The sequence below is a fragment of the Artemia sp. Qi Xiang Cuo genome, chromosome 13 (assembly GCF_049724085.1).
Source record: "Artemia sp. Qi Xiang Cuo chromosome 13, ASM4972408v1, whole genome shotgun sequence".
Taxonomy (NCBI): domain Eukaryota; kingdom Metazoa; phylum Arthropoda; class Branchiopoda; order Anostraca; family Artemiidae; genus Artemia; species Artemia sp. Qi Xiang Cuo.
The window spans coordinates 10,179,482-10,200,092 of NC_142806.1; the positions used below are offsets into that span (position 1 = coordinate 10,179,482).

Here is a 20,611-nt window from a genome sequence, read left to right on the forward strand (position 1 = left end):
AATTAGTTAAAAGGGCAGAGCAAGGCTAACTTTCTAGGCAGATTATTCCTAAATTGGGACCAAGCTTTGTTTAATTTGAAAAATAAAAATTGCATTACTGTAGGCTATATGGGGGGGGGGGGTGATTTTTCGTTCAAAATTGAGTTTTCAATTTTAACTGGTTTTTAAAATATAGGCTATGTTAATATAAAATATAGCCTATGTTTTTAAAATATAGGCTGTATATTTGTGCAAGTCTTCACTTAGTCAAACCAAACAATAAGATATAATTTTCACCGTCTTTGGTACTTTTAATCGATAAATAAACAAGTAGAGAATTTTTTGAGTTCGTGTTTATTTTTCAAACTAATATAAATGAAATATAAACAGCTAGCAAGTATTACACATGTAGTAAAATCGCCATAATTAAGAATCAAGCAGGAAACAGAATTAAAATTAAAACTAATTAATATAAAACGCTAACGGTAAAAGGGATAAAATCATTTAAAAAAAGAGAATCGGGTTATTTTCAAGGAGCTGGTTATTAAAGGGGACCAAGGGGACAAGAGGACTTATATAAAGAATGTATGTTTAGATATCAGTTAAACTTTGATACTGTTGAGAATGGATTTTTGAGTTGTCAGTCAAGGAATTCAGTTTCTTAAATCAAGCATTTCACAAAAAATAGAAGTAAAACATAGTAGATATATCGTCCATGTTAAATAAATAAAAAGTAAATATTTAAATAATTAAAAGGAAATATTTCAATAAATAAAAAGCATATATTTACTCCATTAGTAAATAAAATAAATATGTATCTCCACAATCCTCTACGGCCTGGTAAAACGGGTCCGGTGCGACAGCGCCACAAGTACAACTTCTGACACTTTAAATAGTCAATAATAAAAACTTCAAAAGAGGCACGATAAAAGAAAAAAAAAATTGTGAATATGACACCCTGAAGAAAGAAAGAAAGCAAAAAAAAATCCAGTAGACATTGCCATTCATGAGTTAACCCCCAAAATCTTGGTCATCCCCATTGCAATTCCAGCAGGCTCTCCCTATAGGCAAAGCACAATTGAATTACCCTTACTCCATGCCTATCTACCTTAGTTCTGCCCTAGGATGGATGATAGACTATCTATCAAAAAGTAAAATGAGATCATTTTTATACAATTCTGAAAAATGGTTATACCTACTTTGCCTCTCAATGAGACTATCTGTCTTGGCTTTAATCCAATTAGCCATGGCTCTCAAGTCTTTCATTACTTCCACCAAGTTGATTTTAATTCAAAAATCCGCCAAAAAACACGCATGAAAAAAAAAAATCGAAGACCAAAAGATTAATCACAAGACTCTATAGTGGAAACTTACGCAAGCATATTTATCTTAAAAAATTAGCGAAAATTACGAACACAATTTTTAATGGAAAAGTCCTCCGTATGACGTTTTGCGGTTATTGGTGCTAGCAGTTGCCAAACTAAAAGATAAATGATGGAATGGAAATCAATAAATAAATAAGGTAAGACGTGTGGCACCAAGCAGCCCAAGGAGGTGTCTTTCCTTTGAAGGTGTTGCTGTATTCGAGACATAAAAGGTCTATGTTCAAATTTTACGGAGAAAACGGTTGTCAAATTTAGCTAATTAATTTTCCTTATTTGTTGTCATGGTTCAACGTTCCAACACCGACGAAAACATGTTACTGCACTAAAAACTTCCTAATTTTTAAACAACCTTAAAAAAATTTGGAAACTCACGGTTTTCAAACACGAATAAACCTACGATGGATCTTGGGCATAGCTTTTTTTTAAATGTCCTTGGTACTTCAAAAAGAACATTAAAAGTTAACTCAAACAATATTTATTTTATTATTATTTTAGCAGCCTCAAAAGCCATGTAAAACGTACACGTGTACAAGGTGTGGCGTAACAGTCAAGTCCTCATGGTCTTTAACCCGACACACAAGGAACGTGCATGGCGATGGCAAAATAGCTTGTCTCAACCAAGGCTGCCCTCTTTTGTTCACAGCTAAACAGGCCATGATTGGCCATTATGGAGAATGCAGAGGTAAGTGGAAAAATGAAACTAAGATTGGATTAAAAAATATATATATATATATAACTCAGCTTTAGTAGGGTCAGTGTGAAAAGTCACCTGTTGTTGCGAAACATCCTTCTCAAAAATTAAATAAGAAATAAAATTGCGTAATCATAAAAATTGTAATATAGATAGAATATTGAAAATATTATAAAAATGAGAGAAGAAAGTAAATGCTGTGGAATCATTAAAGTAAAAATCGTGTTATCAAGTAGCTGTTACTAGTAGCAAATCCTCTAAATTAGTATTTGCTATTAATAAAAAGGCGGGGGTGTTAGTTGAAAAGGCTACTACTTAAAAAAGCTGCTAGTTAAAAAGTGGGGCTACTAGTTAAAAGATTACTACTTAAAAAGGTGGGGCTAATAGTAAAAAAGCAGGGCTACTAGTTAAAAAGGCGGGGCTATTAGTAAAAAGCCGGGACTACTAGTTAAAAAGGTGGAGCTACTAGTTAAAAAGGCGGGGCTACTAGTCAAAAAGGCTGTTAGTCTAGAAGGTGGGGCTACAAGTTAAAAAGGCTAATGCTTAAAAAGGTGGGGCTATTGGCTTCCCTTTCTGGCGTAAACTTATGTAATTTTTTTACGAAAATACGTCACAGATATAAACCAATGAAATCATAGGCAGCGCGCTAGCGCTGCCTAAGTAAAGAACGATGTGGGCACAATGTGTTTTTTTTTCATACCTGGGCACTTCGTATAGAAGGAGTTGTCGTGGAAAGTTCGAAAAGGGCTCATTCGATTGGAAATAGGAATGGCTAGTGCCCTTTTTAATAGTCGAAAGGGATTGGAGGGCAACTAGCCCCCCACGCCCATTATTCCCCCAAATACATCCAATCAAAATTTTGAGATAGCTATTTTGTTCAGCTTATTTGATTTCCTGGTAGAAAATATCTTTTTAAGGAGGACGCTCCCCCAGATCTCTCGGGCAAGAGTTTTAAGTTATGCCCTGGGGGCATATAAGGTATGTATATAACTCGTTGTCGTACAAACTTCAACACATACTAAGTCGAGTGGACATTCAAATGGCTAGTGTCAGTTTTAATAGTCAAAAGCGTTTGGAGGGCAACTAGCCCCCCCCCCCACTCCCATCATTCCCCCAAACACATCCAATCATAATTTTGATATAGCCATTTTGTTCAGCGTAGTTGATTTCCAGATAGAAAATATCTTTTTGAGGAGGACACTCCCCCAAAACCCTCGGGGTAAGGGTTTTAAGTTATGCCCTTGGGGCATATCAAGCTTTTGTAGAAGGCGTTGTCGTAGAAACTCCAAAAAAAGCTCATTCGATTGGAAATTCAAAGGGCTAGTGCCCGTTTTAATAGTCGAAAGTGATTGGAGGGCAACTAGCCCCCCGCGCCCATCATTCCTCCAAACATATCCAATCAAAATTTTGAGATAGCCATTTTGTTGAGTGTAGTTGATTTCCAGATAGAAAATATGTTTTTGAGGAGGACACTCCCCTACAACCCTCGGGGCAAGGGTTTTAAGTTATGCCCTGCGAGTATATAAGGTTTTTATAGAAGGTGTTGTCGTAGAAACTTCAAGAAAGACTCATTCGACTGGAAATTCAAAGGGCTAGTGCCCTTTTCAATAGTCGAAAGTGATTGGAGGGCAACTAGCCCCTCCCCTGCGCCCATCATTCTCCTACACACATCCCAACAATACTTTGAGATAGTCATTTGTTCAACATAGTTTATTTCAAGACAGAAAATATGTTTTTGAGGAGGACACTACCCCAAAACCCTCGGGGCAAGGGTTGTAAGTAATACCCTGGGGGCATATAAGGTTTTTATAGAAAGTGTTGTCATAGACACTTCAAAAAGGGCTCATTCAATTGTAAATTGAAAGGGGTAGTCTCCTTTTTAATAGTTGAAAGTGATTGGACGGTAACTAACCCCCCTCTCACCCTCACCATTTCCCCAAACACATACAATCAAAATTTTGAGATATCCATTTTGTTCAACATAGTTTAAAGTTCTGGAAATTAGGTGTTTGAGGATGACAAACCCCCCAAAGCCCTCAGGACAAGGGTTGTAAGTTATGCCCTGGAAAAATATAAAGTTTTTATAGAAAGTGTTGTCGTAGAAACTTTCTACGACAACAGTGTTGTCGTAGAAAAAAGGGCTCATTCGATTAGAAATTGAAATGGCTTTTGCCCTTTTTAATAGTCGAAAGTAATTGGAAGGCAACTAACACCCCTTCCTCGCCCACCATTTCCCCAAACACATCCAATCAAAATTTTGGAATAGCTATTTTGTTCCACGCAGTTAAAGTTCAGGAAATTATACCTTTGAGCAGGACACTCCCCTCACAATCTTCAGAGCAAGGGTTATAAGTTATGCCCTGGGGGCATATAAGTTATTATTGAAATCTTTATCGTAGAAACTTGAGAAAAGTCTCATTCGATCGGGAATTGAAAGGGCTAGTGCCCTTTTTAATATTCGAAAGTGATTTGACGGCAACAAACCTCCCTCTCTCGCCCACCTTTTCCTCAAACACATCCAATTAAAAATTTTTAGGTAACCACTTTGTTCAGTGTTGTAAATTTCCAGATAGAAATTATGTTTTTGACGAGGATACTCCCCCACATCCTTCAGAACAAGGGTTGTAAATTATGCCATGTGAGCATGTAAGGTTTTTACTGAACTTGTCGTAGAAACTTCAGAAAGGGCTCATTCAATTGGAAATTGAAATGGGTATTGCCGTTTTTAATAGTCGAAAGTGATTGGGGGGCAACTAACACCCCTTCTTCGCCCACCATTTCCCCAAACATATCCAATCAAAATTTTTAGATGGCCATTTTGTTCCACGCAGTTTAAGGTTCAGGAAATCATACCTTTAAGCAGGACACTCCCCCACAGTCTTCAGGGCAAGGGTCATAAGATATGGCCTGGGGGCATATAAGGTTTTTATTGAAATGTTTGTCGTAGAAACTTGAAAAAGGACTCATTCGATTGGAAATTCAAAGGGCTATTGCCCTTTTTAATAGTCAAAAGTGATTAGAGGGCTAACCCCCCTTTCACGCCCACCTTTCCCCCAAACTCATTCAATCAAAAATTTTAGATAGCCATTTAATTCAACGTAGTTGAAAGTCTTGGAAATTAGGTCTTTAAGGATGACAACCAACCCCCCCACAACCCTCAGGGCAAGGGTTGTAAGTTATGCCCTGGGAGCATGTAAGGTTTTTATTGAAAGCAATGTTGTAAAAACATCCAAAAGGGCTCATTCAATTGAAAATTAAAAGGACTATTGCCCTTTTAATAGTCGAAAGTGATTGAAAGGCAACTAACCCCCCTCTCAAGCCCACCATTTCCCCGATCACATCGAATCATAATTTTGATATATCCATTTTGTTCAACGTATTCGAAAGTTCTGGAAATTAGTTCTTTTAGGATGATAATCCCACTGGAGCTTTCAGTGCAAGGGTTGTAAGTTATGCCCTGGGGGCATATAAGGTTTTTAATGATAGAGTTGTCGTAAAAACTTCAAAAAGGGCTCATTCAATTGGAAATTGAGAGTGCCAGAGCCCTAATTAATAGTTGAAAGTGATTGAACGGTAACTAACCCCTCTCTCACGCCCACCAGTCCCTCAAACACATCCAATCAAAATTTTCGGGTAGCCATTCTGTTCAATGTAGTACAAAGTTCTGGAAATTAGGTATTTGAGCATGAAACCCCCCCCCAGCCCTAAGGGCAAGGGTTGGAAGCTATTCCCTGGGGGCATATAAGGTTTTTATTGAAAGCGTTGTCATAGAAACTTCAAAAGGGCTCATTTGATTGGAAATTGAAAGGTCTAGTGCCTTTTTAATAGCTGAAAGTGATTGGAGAAATACAAACGCCCCTCTCACGCCCACCATTTTCCCAGACACATCCAATCAAAATTTTGAAATAGCCATTTTGTTTAACGTAGTTGAAAGTTCTGGAAATTGGGTCTTAGAGGATGACAACAATCCTCACAGCCCTTAGGGTAATAGTTGTAATTTATGCCCTGGGGGCATATAAGGTGTTTATAGGAAGCGTTGTCATAGAAACCCAAAAAGAGCTCATTTGATTGGAAATCCAAAGGCCTAGTGCCCTTTTTAATAGTCGAAAGTGATTGGAAGGCTTGACATTTTTATAGTAAAGATCGATGTGGGTATAATGTATTATTTTTTTGTTGTTGTTGTTGTTTAGACCAGGGCACTTTGTATCGAAGGAGTTGTCGTAGGAACTTCGAAAAGGGCTCATTCGATTGAAAATAGAAAGGGCTGATGCCCTTTTTAATAGGTGGTAAGGTAGATGACTCAGGTATGGTGTGAGTTTGGTGGCCGTACGTTGCACTCTCTCAACCCTCTCTCTATCTCTCTTATTAAGGAGATACCATACTGATGAGCAATACTCAAGTACTGGACGTACAGTGGATACATAAAGTGAGATCAGTGAATGAAGATTAAACTTAGAAAAAGTACGCCTTAGATGTAATAATTGGTAATTAGCCTTATGGGTTATATCTGATACATGTTTATTAAATTTGAGACTTGAATCAAAACAAATCCCAAGGTCACGAAAATATTCTACACTTGAAATTAATTTACCAACAACAAATTAATGGTAATGTTGAGGGAGTATACGCAAATAGTGCACAGCATTGCACTTGGTTTCATTAATGAACATAGAGTTTGCAGTACACCACTGGCCAAGAGCAACCAAATCCTCTTGAAGTAAAGAAATCTCATGTACACTCATGACTGGCCTGTAGATTTTTACATCATCTGCAAACATTTTTATGGTCGAATTCCTAACAACGCCTGGTAAATCATTGATAAAAAGGCAGAAGAGTACTGGCCCAAGACAACTGCCTTGTGGAACTCCACTTATGACAGACATAGGTGATGACAAAGCATCACCTACTGCAACCTCTTGGGTTCTATTTGTAAGATAATCTGTTATCCATGCTATAATTTGTGGGCCTATACCATATAGTTGACATTTGTTTATCAGAAGTGGAATGGAAATTTTCTCGAATGCTTTGGAAAAGTCAATATAAATACAGTCAAACAAAATACCATTATCAGCCATCAATTGAAAATCACAAATCACCTCAAGAAGTTGCGTGTTACAAGATCGTTGTTTACAGAAACCATGCTGAGCAGAATGCCACAAGTTGTTTTCCTCAAAATGGGCTTGGATTCTTCCCACCACAATTATCTCCATTATGTGGGAAAAGATTGATGTATTTGAAATTGGTCTGTAATTATTGAAATGGGACTTTGAATCATTCTTGTACAATGGCCTAATGATAGTTCTTTTCCAAGCTGAAGGACATTTACCAGATGAGAGAAAGATTAAAGAGATATGTGAGTGGTCCAGCAAGCACTGATGCAAGTTCACGTAACATCACATTGGAAAATCCATCAATATCTGGTACCTTTCCCAGATCAAGATTTAGGAGTGTCAAATAAACCTGTTGGACTGTAAACTCTGAAGCAATAAATTCTTTTGTTAAATCTGGAGGAATAAACTGAGTGAGTGTTTTGGTGTGTGTTTGAGTAAAAACTGAACCAAATACCTTATTGAAAAGTTGTGATTTTACAAAATCATCATCTATGTGTAAAAAAGTTTCGGGATCTATAAAGGAAGTGGATGATGGGGTTTGTGAAACTTGATTCCTTCTCACATATTAAGAGTTGACTTCAGCAGCTGGGGAAGTTCTTGCTGGGCTGAACCTCTAGATTTACACATGGGGCATACCCAGGTGCTGCCAAGTCGGTCATTCATTTTTACAAAGATATCATATTCAGAAGAGGACATTGATAGGCATTGTGCACACAACCATTGGTCACATTTATCGCACTGTATAGCACAAGAACTGTTGTCAAGCAAACACCCAGCAACAGCACATTTATCAATACCTTTTTCAGGAGTAATTGGTTTCTGACGTTTGTTACTTTGTGGAGGAGGCATCACAATGGTAAATAGGTTACTAAACTGGCTATAATTCCAAAACTTCCAATAGGTGAGCAGATTCTATATCAATAATCAAGTATATTGAGGCTACCAAGACTGCTAAGATGAGGGGTAACACAACAAAGCAGAAACATTCACTTGTATAGTTAGTAGTACCCCACTGTCACAACTGTAGGCTACTAATAAATGAGGAATAAAAATCCAAATAAGCTCACTCTATGGAGTCAAAATGTAGGAGAAGAAAACAAACCTTGGCCAATTACATGTGGTAGGCTATTATTTTTATGTATAGGCTATTTCTGTTTTTAACTGCTTTTCTTATTTATACAATATCTTATATAATAACAATGAGCAAGTTTATCTAATGCAGAACTATGGTTATTTCAACTTTGGATAATTTTGGGCCAAATTACCATCTTCAATTTTGATTGGAAACATTTCTGTGGAAGAGGGCATGAGGTATGGAAACTGGTTACCCTCTGACTACTTTTGACTCTTAAAAAGGGAACTAGAACTTTTGATTTCAAATTGAATGAGTCTCCTCCAAAGTTAATATGACCACCTTTTCCATAGGCATAGTTATTTTATCTTTAGACTATTTTTTTCAAAAAATGGCTATCGCAAAATTTTGATTGAATGTATTTGGGAAAAAGAGGACCTGGGAACGGGGAGGCTAGTTGCCCTCTGATCTCTTTTAGATCATAAAAGGAACATTAAAACTTCCAATTTCTAATCAAATGATCCCCCTTTGAAGTTTATTTGACCACTACTTCCATATGAAGTACCTCTGGGAAGAAAAACAACTAAAAACATTGAAGCCTTATGGCTCTTTATTAAAGATAATGCTGTAGTAGTGCCTCTGATACAGATTGTTTATGGTCAGGGCTGTGGCTTGGGTCTTCAATTTAGGTGGGGGGATATAAAAAAGTGCAAACAAAATTGTCCAGTGTGCCAGCAAAAGCTGACACATAAGCTAAATTACACTTAAACTTAAGCTAAATTTGAAGTTTTGTTATGAGGTACCAATGCCTGGGGGGTCTACCCCTCCCCATAGCTACACCTCTGCATAGAGTCTGGAGGCTTCACTCAAAGGTAACAAATTTTTGTGCTTATGCATACTGTCAACACTCAAGTTTATGCTCTGTAAAACTTAGAACAAACGGGTTTTATCTGTCAGTATTAAAAGACAATTAGCTTAAGCTCAGTGGAAAACAAGCGGCAGGTGACTTAATAGTATAATTTGGGCTATATACTTGCACATTAGGGGGCTCACCCCCCCCCTAATATGCAAATATATAGCCCAAATTTGTTTCTAAAGTATTATATTTTCAGCATTTCATTGGTATTTTTTATTAGGATTAACCTAACATTACTTCTTGATTGTTGACAGTATAATACAAAAGTACCAAAATTTGATTAGGCCAAATTTTTTAGTAAGTAGCTTATAATCTTTCTTGTCTAACTTGATTAATTGCCTTAATTTGCACTTTGGAGCAAATTAAGATCCACCCTGATCTGTTAATTGCTCTGTACTTGATGATGTGAATGATTGAACATCAAATGCATCCTACTGGTACTTTCAGGGAAAACCATAACAACCAAGAAGTTGGGTTTAAACATTTGGGTTCTTTGTAAGGAAGGGCAAGAGAAGGTTTATAACTTTGTTTTAGGGGGAGATGTCTAAATTTTTTCCAACTAAAAATGGTTACAACCAAGGTAAACTTATATGTTATTTATATTAAGATTGACCCAGCTTTAGCTGCTACTTAAAATCTTCTATTTCTTATGCTTACCTTGCAAATAATATTAAATTGTTACTATCTTTCCAATTAATCACTGCACCTTGCAGGACCTTGCATACTTTAAAAGGCCTGTTTTTTTGCTTTTTTTTTAATTATCATTCCTCATCCTTCCACAGTTTGTATGTTTTTTAATGGAATGATAGTAGCTTCTGTTAACTAATGGGGGAAGGTGCTAATATTTTGTGTTTTATTTAGAATTTACCACAACTTTTCAAAAAAATCATAACATGTGTATGTTGGTAACTGTACAATTTTTTTTTTTTTTTTTTTTTTTACAAAATTCTGAGAAACATGAATTTATCTCTATTCTCTGTTTTAAAATAATCTATATTTTTAGTCAGACACCATCAATACCATCTACAAAAACCATATCAATAGACACATACTGTTAATTCAAGTTAAGTACAGTTAGGTTGGTTAGATGGCACTTTGGTGTTTGTTTATAAATGATTTTCAAGATTTAAGAGAATAGACACAAATATTTAGAAATGTGATAGAAAAATGGAAAAAGGGGGAAAAGTGATGATATAGATTCTCCCCTCATAAAATATGATAACTAGGATTATTTTCCATGTTATAAAGTAAGAATTGTTTTCTTAACATGTTTCCTTATGTAGAGGACCAACCCTATGTTTATTCTGTTTTCTACTCATAATCATGAGTGAAGTTTCATTAAGAGTCTTACAGAAGCATTGTGATTCTACCTTGTTAATAACAAATTTGGCTAGGCTATATGAAAACCTTTTGCTGTGTTATAGCAAAGTGCAGGTGGAACTATGTAGTGATGCAATTTATGTGACTGAGTCACTTTTAGGTTTATGTGCGATAGTTTCCAGTAAGATTCTGGAAAATCTTGGTAAAACTAAAATAAAACTTTTGGTATAGGGAGGGGGTTATATTCACTGCAGAATTTTGTTGAAGTCCCTTGGGGTAACAAGGTTGGGGACAGCTTGGTAAAATTATAGACAAGCTACTTTCGCCATCTTGGAAAGAGATTATGAAGATAAAACTTTTATTAAAGAATCCCAGGCCAAAAACATATGAAACGAATGTATTGCCAAGCTATATTAACCCTATTCTGAATTCTTTGTCTTCAAAATTTGGAAAAAAGGCATCAGGTTGTATATTCTCTTATTTGTAAGTCAATAATATGACTTGGTAAATATTTACCTAAATTTTTTTTTTACAGTCAGGTTCACAAGTAGATTATTAATTTGAATAGTCAACTATCTAAAGTGCTACCTATTTTTGATTAACAATAGCTAACTGTAGAGTCGTTCTTTTGCACTAATGCTAAGTTCAGACACATAGGATTTTGACCAAATCCTTAAAGGGTAAAAGGATATGAAGGGGCATATCGTGTCAAAACTCTGCAAGTTTTTGTTGCAGAGTTTTTGGAAAAGTTTACTGTTTTTCTCAAATTTTGAATCGCTTTGCCTCTATGTGAAGAAGCAAATTGGGTCAAAACTTGACAAATTTTTATTGCTGAGCTTTTGAAAAATTTCACTGTTTTTCCCAAATTTTGACCCAATTTACCCATCGACACTGGGGTAAATTGGGCAAAACCTCCCAAATTTTCATAGCTAGTTAAACAAAAATTTTTCATGAATTCTAAAAATTCACCAACGATACTTTCCTGCCTTTTCCTCGGACACTTGTATATTTCTGTATGCTTCATTTGTTGAAACATCCAGAGTTAGCAATAGCAATGTTCTCCTCCTACAAGTTCTTGAACGAAAAACCAATCAAGATCATATTCATAATTAAAATGTAAAGCATCTTGATTATATCCCTGTAAACACTTCCTATTTGGAACTCTGTCACTTAACACTAAGAACTGAATTAAGTGATCCTCTAGCAATATCAAAAGGTTCGGCCGTGATTACATGTCATTTTCGACCCATTGCTGTTTAATAGCAAGATTTCTAATAGAAAAATAGTATCCGTTTGTCCCAATATTGACTGCTATGTTGCTACTCTTAGTCCAAGACAACTGGGCAATGGAATGGACTATTACAAAGGTCGTTTATCAACGTCGGGCTATGGGTTTGGAAGTTGGTTTGCTAAGCTGTTTTGCTCTGCACTATCCTTGGCTAAAAATATATTATACCGGCTGCGAAAGATTTTTCATCCTCTACACTATAAGATTAGGGCTCCGACAAGAATTAAAAAAAAAATTGTTTCGGAAAATCTTAGGTCCAGTGCACTAACCCTTAGTGAACAATTGAAATCTTGACAAAACGGAAAAGGTTGAGAAACAGTGCAAAACTCATCAGTATCTACTCAGGTCAGTAACGAAAGACATCACTCTTGTCAAAGGAAAGAAACAAAAACCACAATAAGAAGAAGAAGCCCAAGGAAGAGAATTATTAAATCAAAACAGGATTTCTTTTCCTAGACTGAACAATGGTATATCTAGCGCACAAGGATTCCCATCCTTCAATCGCTTCATCTTTAAACCTATGCTATGCAGAAAATATTGATAATAGTGTAAAAAATGGTTACTATGAACAATTATATCCACAACAACCGCTCTCCAATTTTATCCGCTTTCAAATCTATTCCAATGAAGACTACTTTATGGACATGTCTTCGACATTTATAGATTTACATGTGATAGTCAAGAAATCCGACAATACAGTGCCAATTCTTGCCGATGGAATATCTTATGAAAAATGTATATTGCATAATTTATTTCGACAAAACAGTGTCTACTTAAATGGAACACTGGCGAGCACTAGCAACAATCTCTCAAATTATACGAGCTATATACAGTTCATGTTGATGACTTCATAGTCATACAAGGAATTGAGAGGTGCCTCCAATGGATATGAATATATTACAGATATTAATAGTTTATATGTATTAACAAATCAGACAAATAGTGAATTATATTCTGTTGGGAAAATAAATCCTGCGATATTTAAATTATCACCACGACCAGCACAAAATACTACATCAGACATAAAATTTACGCTTGCTCCGTCCAATTTCATTTTAAGAAAGGACGTTCCTGCCAATCCTGACGTAACTCTCTCTCTCCCCTCGGCAATATTTCATTCGGCAATATTTCACGAAAGCAGCAGGTTATGAGTTCCGTTGCTTTGGCAGTGAAAAAACTGAGAGCTAATGGAAATAATATTAAAAACTTGTTACTCATACAATTACCAATCAACGTCATATTGCCACGGGCTCATGCACCTTCACAGACTCATCCTTTATCAATGGTGAAATTCCATCAAAATTAGCATTGGCATTTGTAAAAAGTGCTAGTGCAATAGAATCGTCGACAGGTTGCCCACATAAATTTGGGATGTTTGGGCTTTCATATTTTGTATGTGAAGTAAATGGTATCCTACTCTACAATCTATCTTTTGATAAATCCTATAAGACACTGTATGAGTTGACAATGCAATCCCTAGATCGAGATTCACAACTATTTTAAAACGGTGTAACCGAAAAAATGTTTGCTAAAACAGATGGTATCATTGTACTTGACGTGCCTGGCACTCAAGATGTAGTACGAGTATATTCAGAACGGGGAGCTTGAGTCTATAGTGCACAGTTTCCAAGCCATTACCTGAGAATATAGCATTAATCTTGGGAAATTAATTTGAAACCTATTGGGAAATCACTCCCGAAGGCAGTGTTCTACTATACCTTGCACCATAGACACAAGTCAAATAATTAGTGTATTTAATATGGATCCATACTTGTCCAAATATAAATCCTCTTGTATACCATCGGACTTCCTTGAAAAGATTCAAAGTACAAACAATACCATTATCATTGTTAATAACAGACCATCGAATGTAAAGACAGATCATTGGCTGTGCATCTTTCAAACAACGAAGACTATTGAAATTTTTAATCCTCTTGGCCTATCCTATACAGTCTAAATTCCACACATCAACAACTATATTGAAAGCAGTGGAAAACTATTATTCAAAACCAGAAGAGAGTGCAGGATCTAACGACTAAAAGCTGCGATTTTCATCCGCTATTATGTTTTGTCTTCACATGTCATGGCTATTCATACAAGCAGTTCCTCAGCATTTACGTAGACAATCCACGTCTGAACGACTTCATGGTGGAAAATATACTCTCAGAGCTGTATAATGTTGATTTTAGTGCCTTACGAATAAAATGTCTTAAAAATGTATGTAAATTTGTTTATTAATAAAAAATAATGTATATACACAACAATGTCTTTATTCTCCAGTATAGATTTCTTCTTTTTCTGGTGTGTATAGGCAAGTGTCGAGAACAGCTTTACAAATCTCTTCAACACAAGAATTACAGTCTTTAAGTTGTACTGCATATCCTCAGAGTAATTTACATGGATTGCATAATTTACACTTCTAATCATCCTCATCAATAATTGTACAATTCTCACATGATGACCAACTGCCAAGGGTATACATACATAGTGGACATGTATAGAAAATTTATTCCAGAGTTAACCCTCTCACAGCTAAAATGAATCTGATCTACGATTGATAAATTCGGAGAGAGAGAGAGGAGAGAGAGGAATATATTTGTGACGTTACAAAACCTATTTTGAACAACATCTTTTCTCTCTTATGCAGGTAGAATTTAAGGCAGTGCATTCAAAAGTAAATCCACGATGTTATTTTGCTTTGTTTCAATTAATATATCAATAAATTGAGTAAATGCATTTGAGTCACGTCATAAAAGTTATATACAATAGTCCAATGATGGAGAATAATTTCTTATTATATTATCAAGTGTTCTTTTAGAAAATATCTTCCTTTGAAGAGATAATTCCAGAAAACCATCATCTAGAATCAAACGTTTTTCCATAATCACAAGACTCAACATAATTCTCTCTTTCTCAAATTCATTCATTTTTTTTTCAATCCTAACACTCTTACTGAGGACTTTAGACTAACCGGGATTCGTTCTACTTCAAGAATATTCGCTAACCTACTTAACAAAAAGTCTTACAAGAAGAAAGAGAACATTTTCGATTTCAAATCATTTTTATTGTGCGTGTGTATAATTACAACAATAAAATATATTACGCATACAATTACTGATATAGGTTATTCTCCTCAATATGTTTCACTGTTGCATTTAAAGCAGTTTGAATTTTATGTATATGCACTATATCAACTTTCGTAGCGAAGCATGATTGTTCCTCTAATTTAAATTTAGTCAATGATATCACGTATCTTGCATACACATCATCCCATTCAAGACATAGTCGAGATCTTCTTATAATTTCTACTGCTATGTTCGATACTCTTGTCTTTGTATCATTGCTGCTGCTGCTACCAGCTCTACTATAAACTTCTAATAGTGTAAACATACCACTTATTATTGCAAATATATATCTTAGCAAATAATAAACGAGTATAAACAATCTGTTCTCTCTCTGAATTTTCTTCTCTCACTAATATGATCTATACTGAAAATCCATCCTTATATTAGTTGTGGTTACTATGAGCGGTTGTTAAGGCCTCTTGTTTAGTTTTAGTGCTCCATATTTGGACTCCCTTTATCGTCATAAGGCTATTTTTATATCTACTTTTGTCGATCTATTTTTAGATCTACCAATTGTCTTCCATATAAGGACCCTCCTCTGGACTGCCTACCCTTTTACTACTAATGAAAACCCCCACAACCCTCAGAAAAAAGGGTTGTAGCTTATGTCATGGGGGATATAAGCTTTTTTATAGAAAGGGTGGTAGTATAAACTTAAGAGGGGGCTCCCTACCCCATATATCCCTCAGGGCAAGGGTTTTAATTTACGCCCTGGGGGAATATAAGGTTTTTATAGAAATGGGGGTCGCATAAACTTCAAAGACGGCTCAATGGATTGGTAATCATAAGTTTTAGTGCAATTTTTAATAGTCAAAGTGATCAGACGGCAAATATCCCCCCCCCCCCCCGCCCACACAAACGTCATATTTTCCCGAAACGTATCTGATAGAAATTTTAAGATGGCCATTTGTTGTCGTTGAAGCTTCGAAAACAGCTGAGTCGGTTGATAATTGAAAGGACTAGTGCCCTCTTTAATAGTCATAAAATATTGGAGGGCCCCCATCACCCTCCCCCCCCCGCCCATAGTTTTCCCAAACACTTCCAGTCAAAATGTTGCGATAGTTATTTCGCCTGACGTCGTTTAAAAGTCCAGAAATGATATCTATGAGAATGACAACCCCGTCACAGTCCTCAGGGAAAGGGTTTTGAGGTATGCCCCGACGGTATTTAACGTTTTTATGAAAAAGGTGGTCGTATAAACTTCGGAAGAAGGCTTATTGAATTGGAAATCGGAATTTGAATAGGGCGGAAACTATGGGCGATATACGTCGAACTTCTCTTTACCCAAGACACATTCGATTGAAATTGGGAGATAACCATTTTGTAGCTAATAGTCCAAAGAGAATCTAACAATGTCTTCAGTAATCAAGTATAAGAAATATTTAAGCGAACGTTGAACTTCGTTGAACAAATTTCGTTGAAATTCCCGATAATAATTTAAAGGGCTATTGCACTCTTATACTCGTCATAACTTTTTTTTTCAAAATTCAAATAGTATAAAATCAAATAATAAAAATAAATTTCGATTACATAAATGAATATAATAAAACCCAGATTTGGAATTATTCGGCTCAGTAAATGAGAAAAATAAACTACTTGCTATTCAAAACAGAAGCATGTCAATGCTTCTCTCTCGGGACCTATTTTGATATTGTTGGTGTTATATGCAGTTTTGTTAGCATTATATGGAGATTTGTATGTTGTTTTTCTTGTGACCCATTTATTAATAAAAAAAAAAATGTTTTTTCCTGAGAATCGGTTCCCCTGTTCAGTGATTATCTGACCAGCATTGAAAAACACTTTCAGAAGGGACACTGGTAGTGGGCACCGACATGAAATTCATTGCAACTTCGTACAGGTGTTTTTGGGACCCCATGCCACGAGACTTCCACCACTTGAGTGGACAAGTTTCTCTTGAAACTGTTGGCTCCCTGTTGAAAGTTTGCAGAGCAATCATGTATTCGGCTGCTGTTGAAGCATGTCCTGTACTGACTATAAGGAGTTCCTCGTCTGAACCCCACAAACTGGCTTGATTCTGATATGACTGCATCGCATGGTACTTGTATCTTCTGATCGAGATTCAGCAGCCATTAAGGCCAAATCTATCGGGTTTGCAATTTTGCTTTCAACTTGTAGAAGATCGTCAGGTGAAATATACATTTTCTTGGAACGCAGGTCAAGATATGTGGCAACTGTGACTTGACAAAAGATTTGACCTGACCAAGGCTTATAAACCTACAATGCATTTTATTCAGCAAAGCCTTTCGAAGCTCATAAGCCACAGCTGAGAATCAACCAAAATCTACCTGAACAAGGTGGCGTCTCAAAATCTTAGACAAAGGCAGGACTTTCGAGATAGGGGATAGCTTTTGTAAGAGAGTTCAATAGTTGCCTCTTCAAAGGGTGTAAGCACCGCAATCGCGTTTGAAATAACACCCCACTCACTGTCAGTCAGTATGAGGTCCACTTTACATAGAAGGCCAAGCGAGCTTGTTACCGACTCTTTCAAATCTTGTATACTACACAACATAGTGAGACGCGAATTCCATCAATTGGTCATATCAGGTATTAGTTTTTTTGTACAAACATTGTCAACAGAGATTTAAACTCTGCCGCAAATTTGTCGGTAGCTACAACACTACGTCTGAAAAAGCTGACAATATTTCTAGCCTTTTGGACGAGAGGCGTGCTTTGCAGATAAATCAAATTTAGAGTATCTGCAAAGGTCGAACCATTTGTTCATTCTGTACCTACTTGGGATGCAGCATCCTTTACGGCCCGAACTACATTTGCTCCAATATTAGTTACTACAGCAACAACCTTTTCCTTGATCCCCCACTCAGCGGCAATATATATATATATATATATATATATATATATATATATATATATATATATATATATATATATATATATATATATATATATATATATATATATATATATATATATATATATATATATATATATATATATATATATATATATATATATATATATATATATATATATATATATATATATATATATATATATATATATATATATATATATATATATATATATATATATATATATATATATATATATATATATATATATATATATATATATATACAAATATATATATATATATATATATATATATATATATATATATATATATATATATATATATATATATATATATATATATATATATATATATATATATATATATATATATATATATATATATATATATATATATATATATAGTTACAATTAAACTAGATTACCTTGCCTTAATTTATCTTTGATAGATACATAATTTTTCTGTTTGATCGGCTAGTTTAGCTTTGATAACATTCAAAATCTTAAGTTTTCACTATAACATCATTTGTTGCGAACTTTTCATTTTCAGTTGGTAATAATTCACACGTATATGACTCGGGTGCCGGAAATGAATTCTTGCGAAAAAGAAACCAGGGTAAGATGTAAGATAAAGATAAGCAAAATCAATTATAGATGAAAGAATTCAAACCTGCAAAGAATCCCGAAGATGTATGCTGAAAATTTTAAGAATTTTATGTGGTGAATTTTTCGTTGGGAATATAGGGGTTAGAGACCCCTAAAAAATATCAGTTTCGATAATATGTTTCGATATCAATATTTGGTCCGATATATCGATATCAGATATCGTCCAACACTAGTTCGAGCCTTGTTTTTTTGCAATACGCTTGTCTTATCTATCAAAAGCAATATTCCGTGCTAGGATATAGGCTGTTTTCGGAAAAAAGCGTACCTTATGAATCAAATGTGCCTCAAATTTTTGTAATATAATCCTTTTGGCCTCGCTGAATGCTTATGACCTAATAGTGGAAAATGTTTCCAAAATGCACGATTGTGTCCGTGGCAATCCTGCGATCGTCTACTTTTTTTAAATATAAATATTTCAAATTTAGAAATTAAGTATTTACCATGATATGCTCTTTTGGTCTGACGTTGGAAGTCGTTTTGACGTATTATCCTTGTTTAACGGAAATGTATGGGCATTTAGTTATCGCGCTGATAATAGCTGTCACCCTATATATGTAATAATATTGTTTGTTTTTTTTGGTTTTTAATAAGATTTGAAAAGATTGATGATTTCGGGAGAATTTAGGAAAGAACGAGTTTTTATTGGGGCAAGACAGATAATCTCTATAAAATCCCCAAAAATTCCTTGGGCATTGGAAGTACTAATTTATATCCTCATTTTTATCTATGATCTATTTTCTTTTTCAGATAAAAACAAAATTAAAGCTGGTGATTCAAAATCATTACGACACCTCCGACGCCTACTGCCAAAACTGCCTTATGATGAAGGCAACTTAGGCTTGAATAATAAAAATAAATTGGATATTGTTGAAAAGCCGATTTTTGGAAGTGTTAGTGGAAGTAGTGACGGAAAGTCGTCCACCGCTGTAACTTCACAGAGTTAAGATTATTTTAGAAATTTGGCTGTTCGTTAGTGATTCAGTTCATTTTTTTAGTTTGGTTTCATATGTCTTGTGCTATAAAGAGGTACGGCCCTGAAGTCAGACTCTCCGCTCCGCTTTATTGGTTTCAATAATCATATTTTCATTATTTTTCATTTAGCTATTTCATATACTGTAGAATATTATTGGCATAATTTCGGTTTGAATCCTTGAAATTAACTGGTTCTTTTCACAGATTCTCTTGCCTCCTCCCCCCCCCCATAGTTCAGACCTAGTTACGCTTTTGAATATAACTTGGCTTGAGTATAACCAGCAAATTTATTTTAGTTTCCTGGTAATTGAGATTGAAACTTAGACCCGCATAGCTTATATACTTTCCTAACAAGATCAAACACCTTACTATGTAATGTAATAGACGCCTTTGCTATTTCCTTTCATCCATCAACTGTGTTTAGTGTAAATCGTAGTCAAATATTGTTTTTGTTATAAAGACACATTTTGTTTATTTTTTGAGAGTCTAATACATGACGCAGAAAGATGAGAAAAGCATAAGCTAAAAAGTATATTAGCTTGGAATACAAAGCTACCTGTAATTGAAGGTAAAACTTTTAAATCCGAATTAAGATTTGAGAACTATAATGTGCTCTTAAAATTTTTTTTATTAACGTGAAATAATGGAATAGATAAGGAAGTCTTTAATATTGTTATACTTTTGATAACCTAACAGTCACTTTTAAGTCATCAATTAGTTGGGTTTTGTTTTACCTGGCAAGTCAGAATTATTGTTTTGTTTTTTCTATTCCGTTTCCACATTTATTTTTCTTTTCTTCTTTTTGATGTTCTCTTTCAAAATCTTGCTCTCTTTGCAACGGATATTGTTTCATTTCATGAGCAATGGCCTCTTGATTTTTTTATAAATCTGTCTATATGTTTTTTTTGTGCGTGTCTTAATTATATTAAAAATATGGTAAAAAATCAGAATGTGATTGGGAAAGTTGTAAATGTTTATTCGACGTAAGGGACATCTGAAAACATGCAGTTTAAGTGGCACAGGTCACCATGAATGTTGCATTTTTAAATGCACACGAAGGAAGCTAGTTATTAAAAAAAAAGTTATTTTATGGGAAATACCTCTGTTAAAATTATCAAAACTATAAAAACAGGAAATAATTAGAAATGCAACTAAACGAAAACAGGCTTTGCAATCCAATTGCATATGTTTGAGTTAAGTAATGGGGTCATATAAAATTTTCAAGCTATCCCA

At 35.0% G+C, this 20,611-nt stretch overlaps 1 protein-coding gene across 4 annotated transcripts in view; it reads left to right on the forward strand.

Moving 5' to 3' along the window:
* LOC148944929 (uncharacterized) overlaps positions 1-20,298 on the forward strand; it is a 57,208-nt gene extending 36,910 nt beyond the window's left edge. For 3 of the 4 annotated variants that reach the window (XM_089099318.1, XM_089099317.1, XM_089099320.1), the window contains 2 exons: positions 1,860-2,046; positions 19,154-20,298. In XM_089099318.1, the coding sequence (XP_088955444.1) occupies positions 1,860-2,046; positions 19,154-19,350 (384 nt within the window). In that variant the 3' untranslated portion in view covers positions 19,351-20,298. The remainder of the gene's footprint in view (positions 1-1,859; positions 2,047-19,153) is intronic. The other variant, XM_089099319.1, reaches the window with a different exon arrangement.
* Positions 20,299-20,611: the final 313 nt, after the last annotated feature.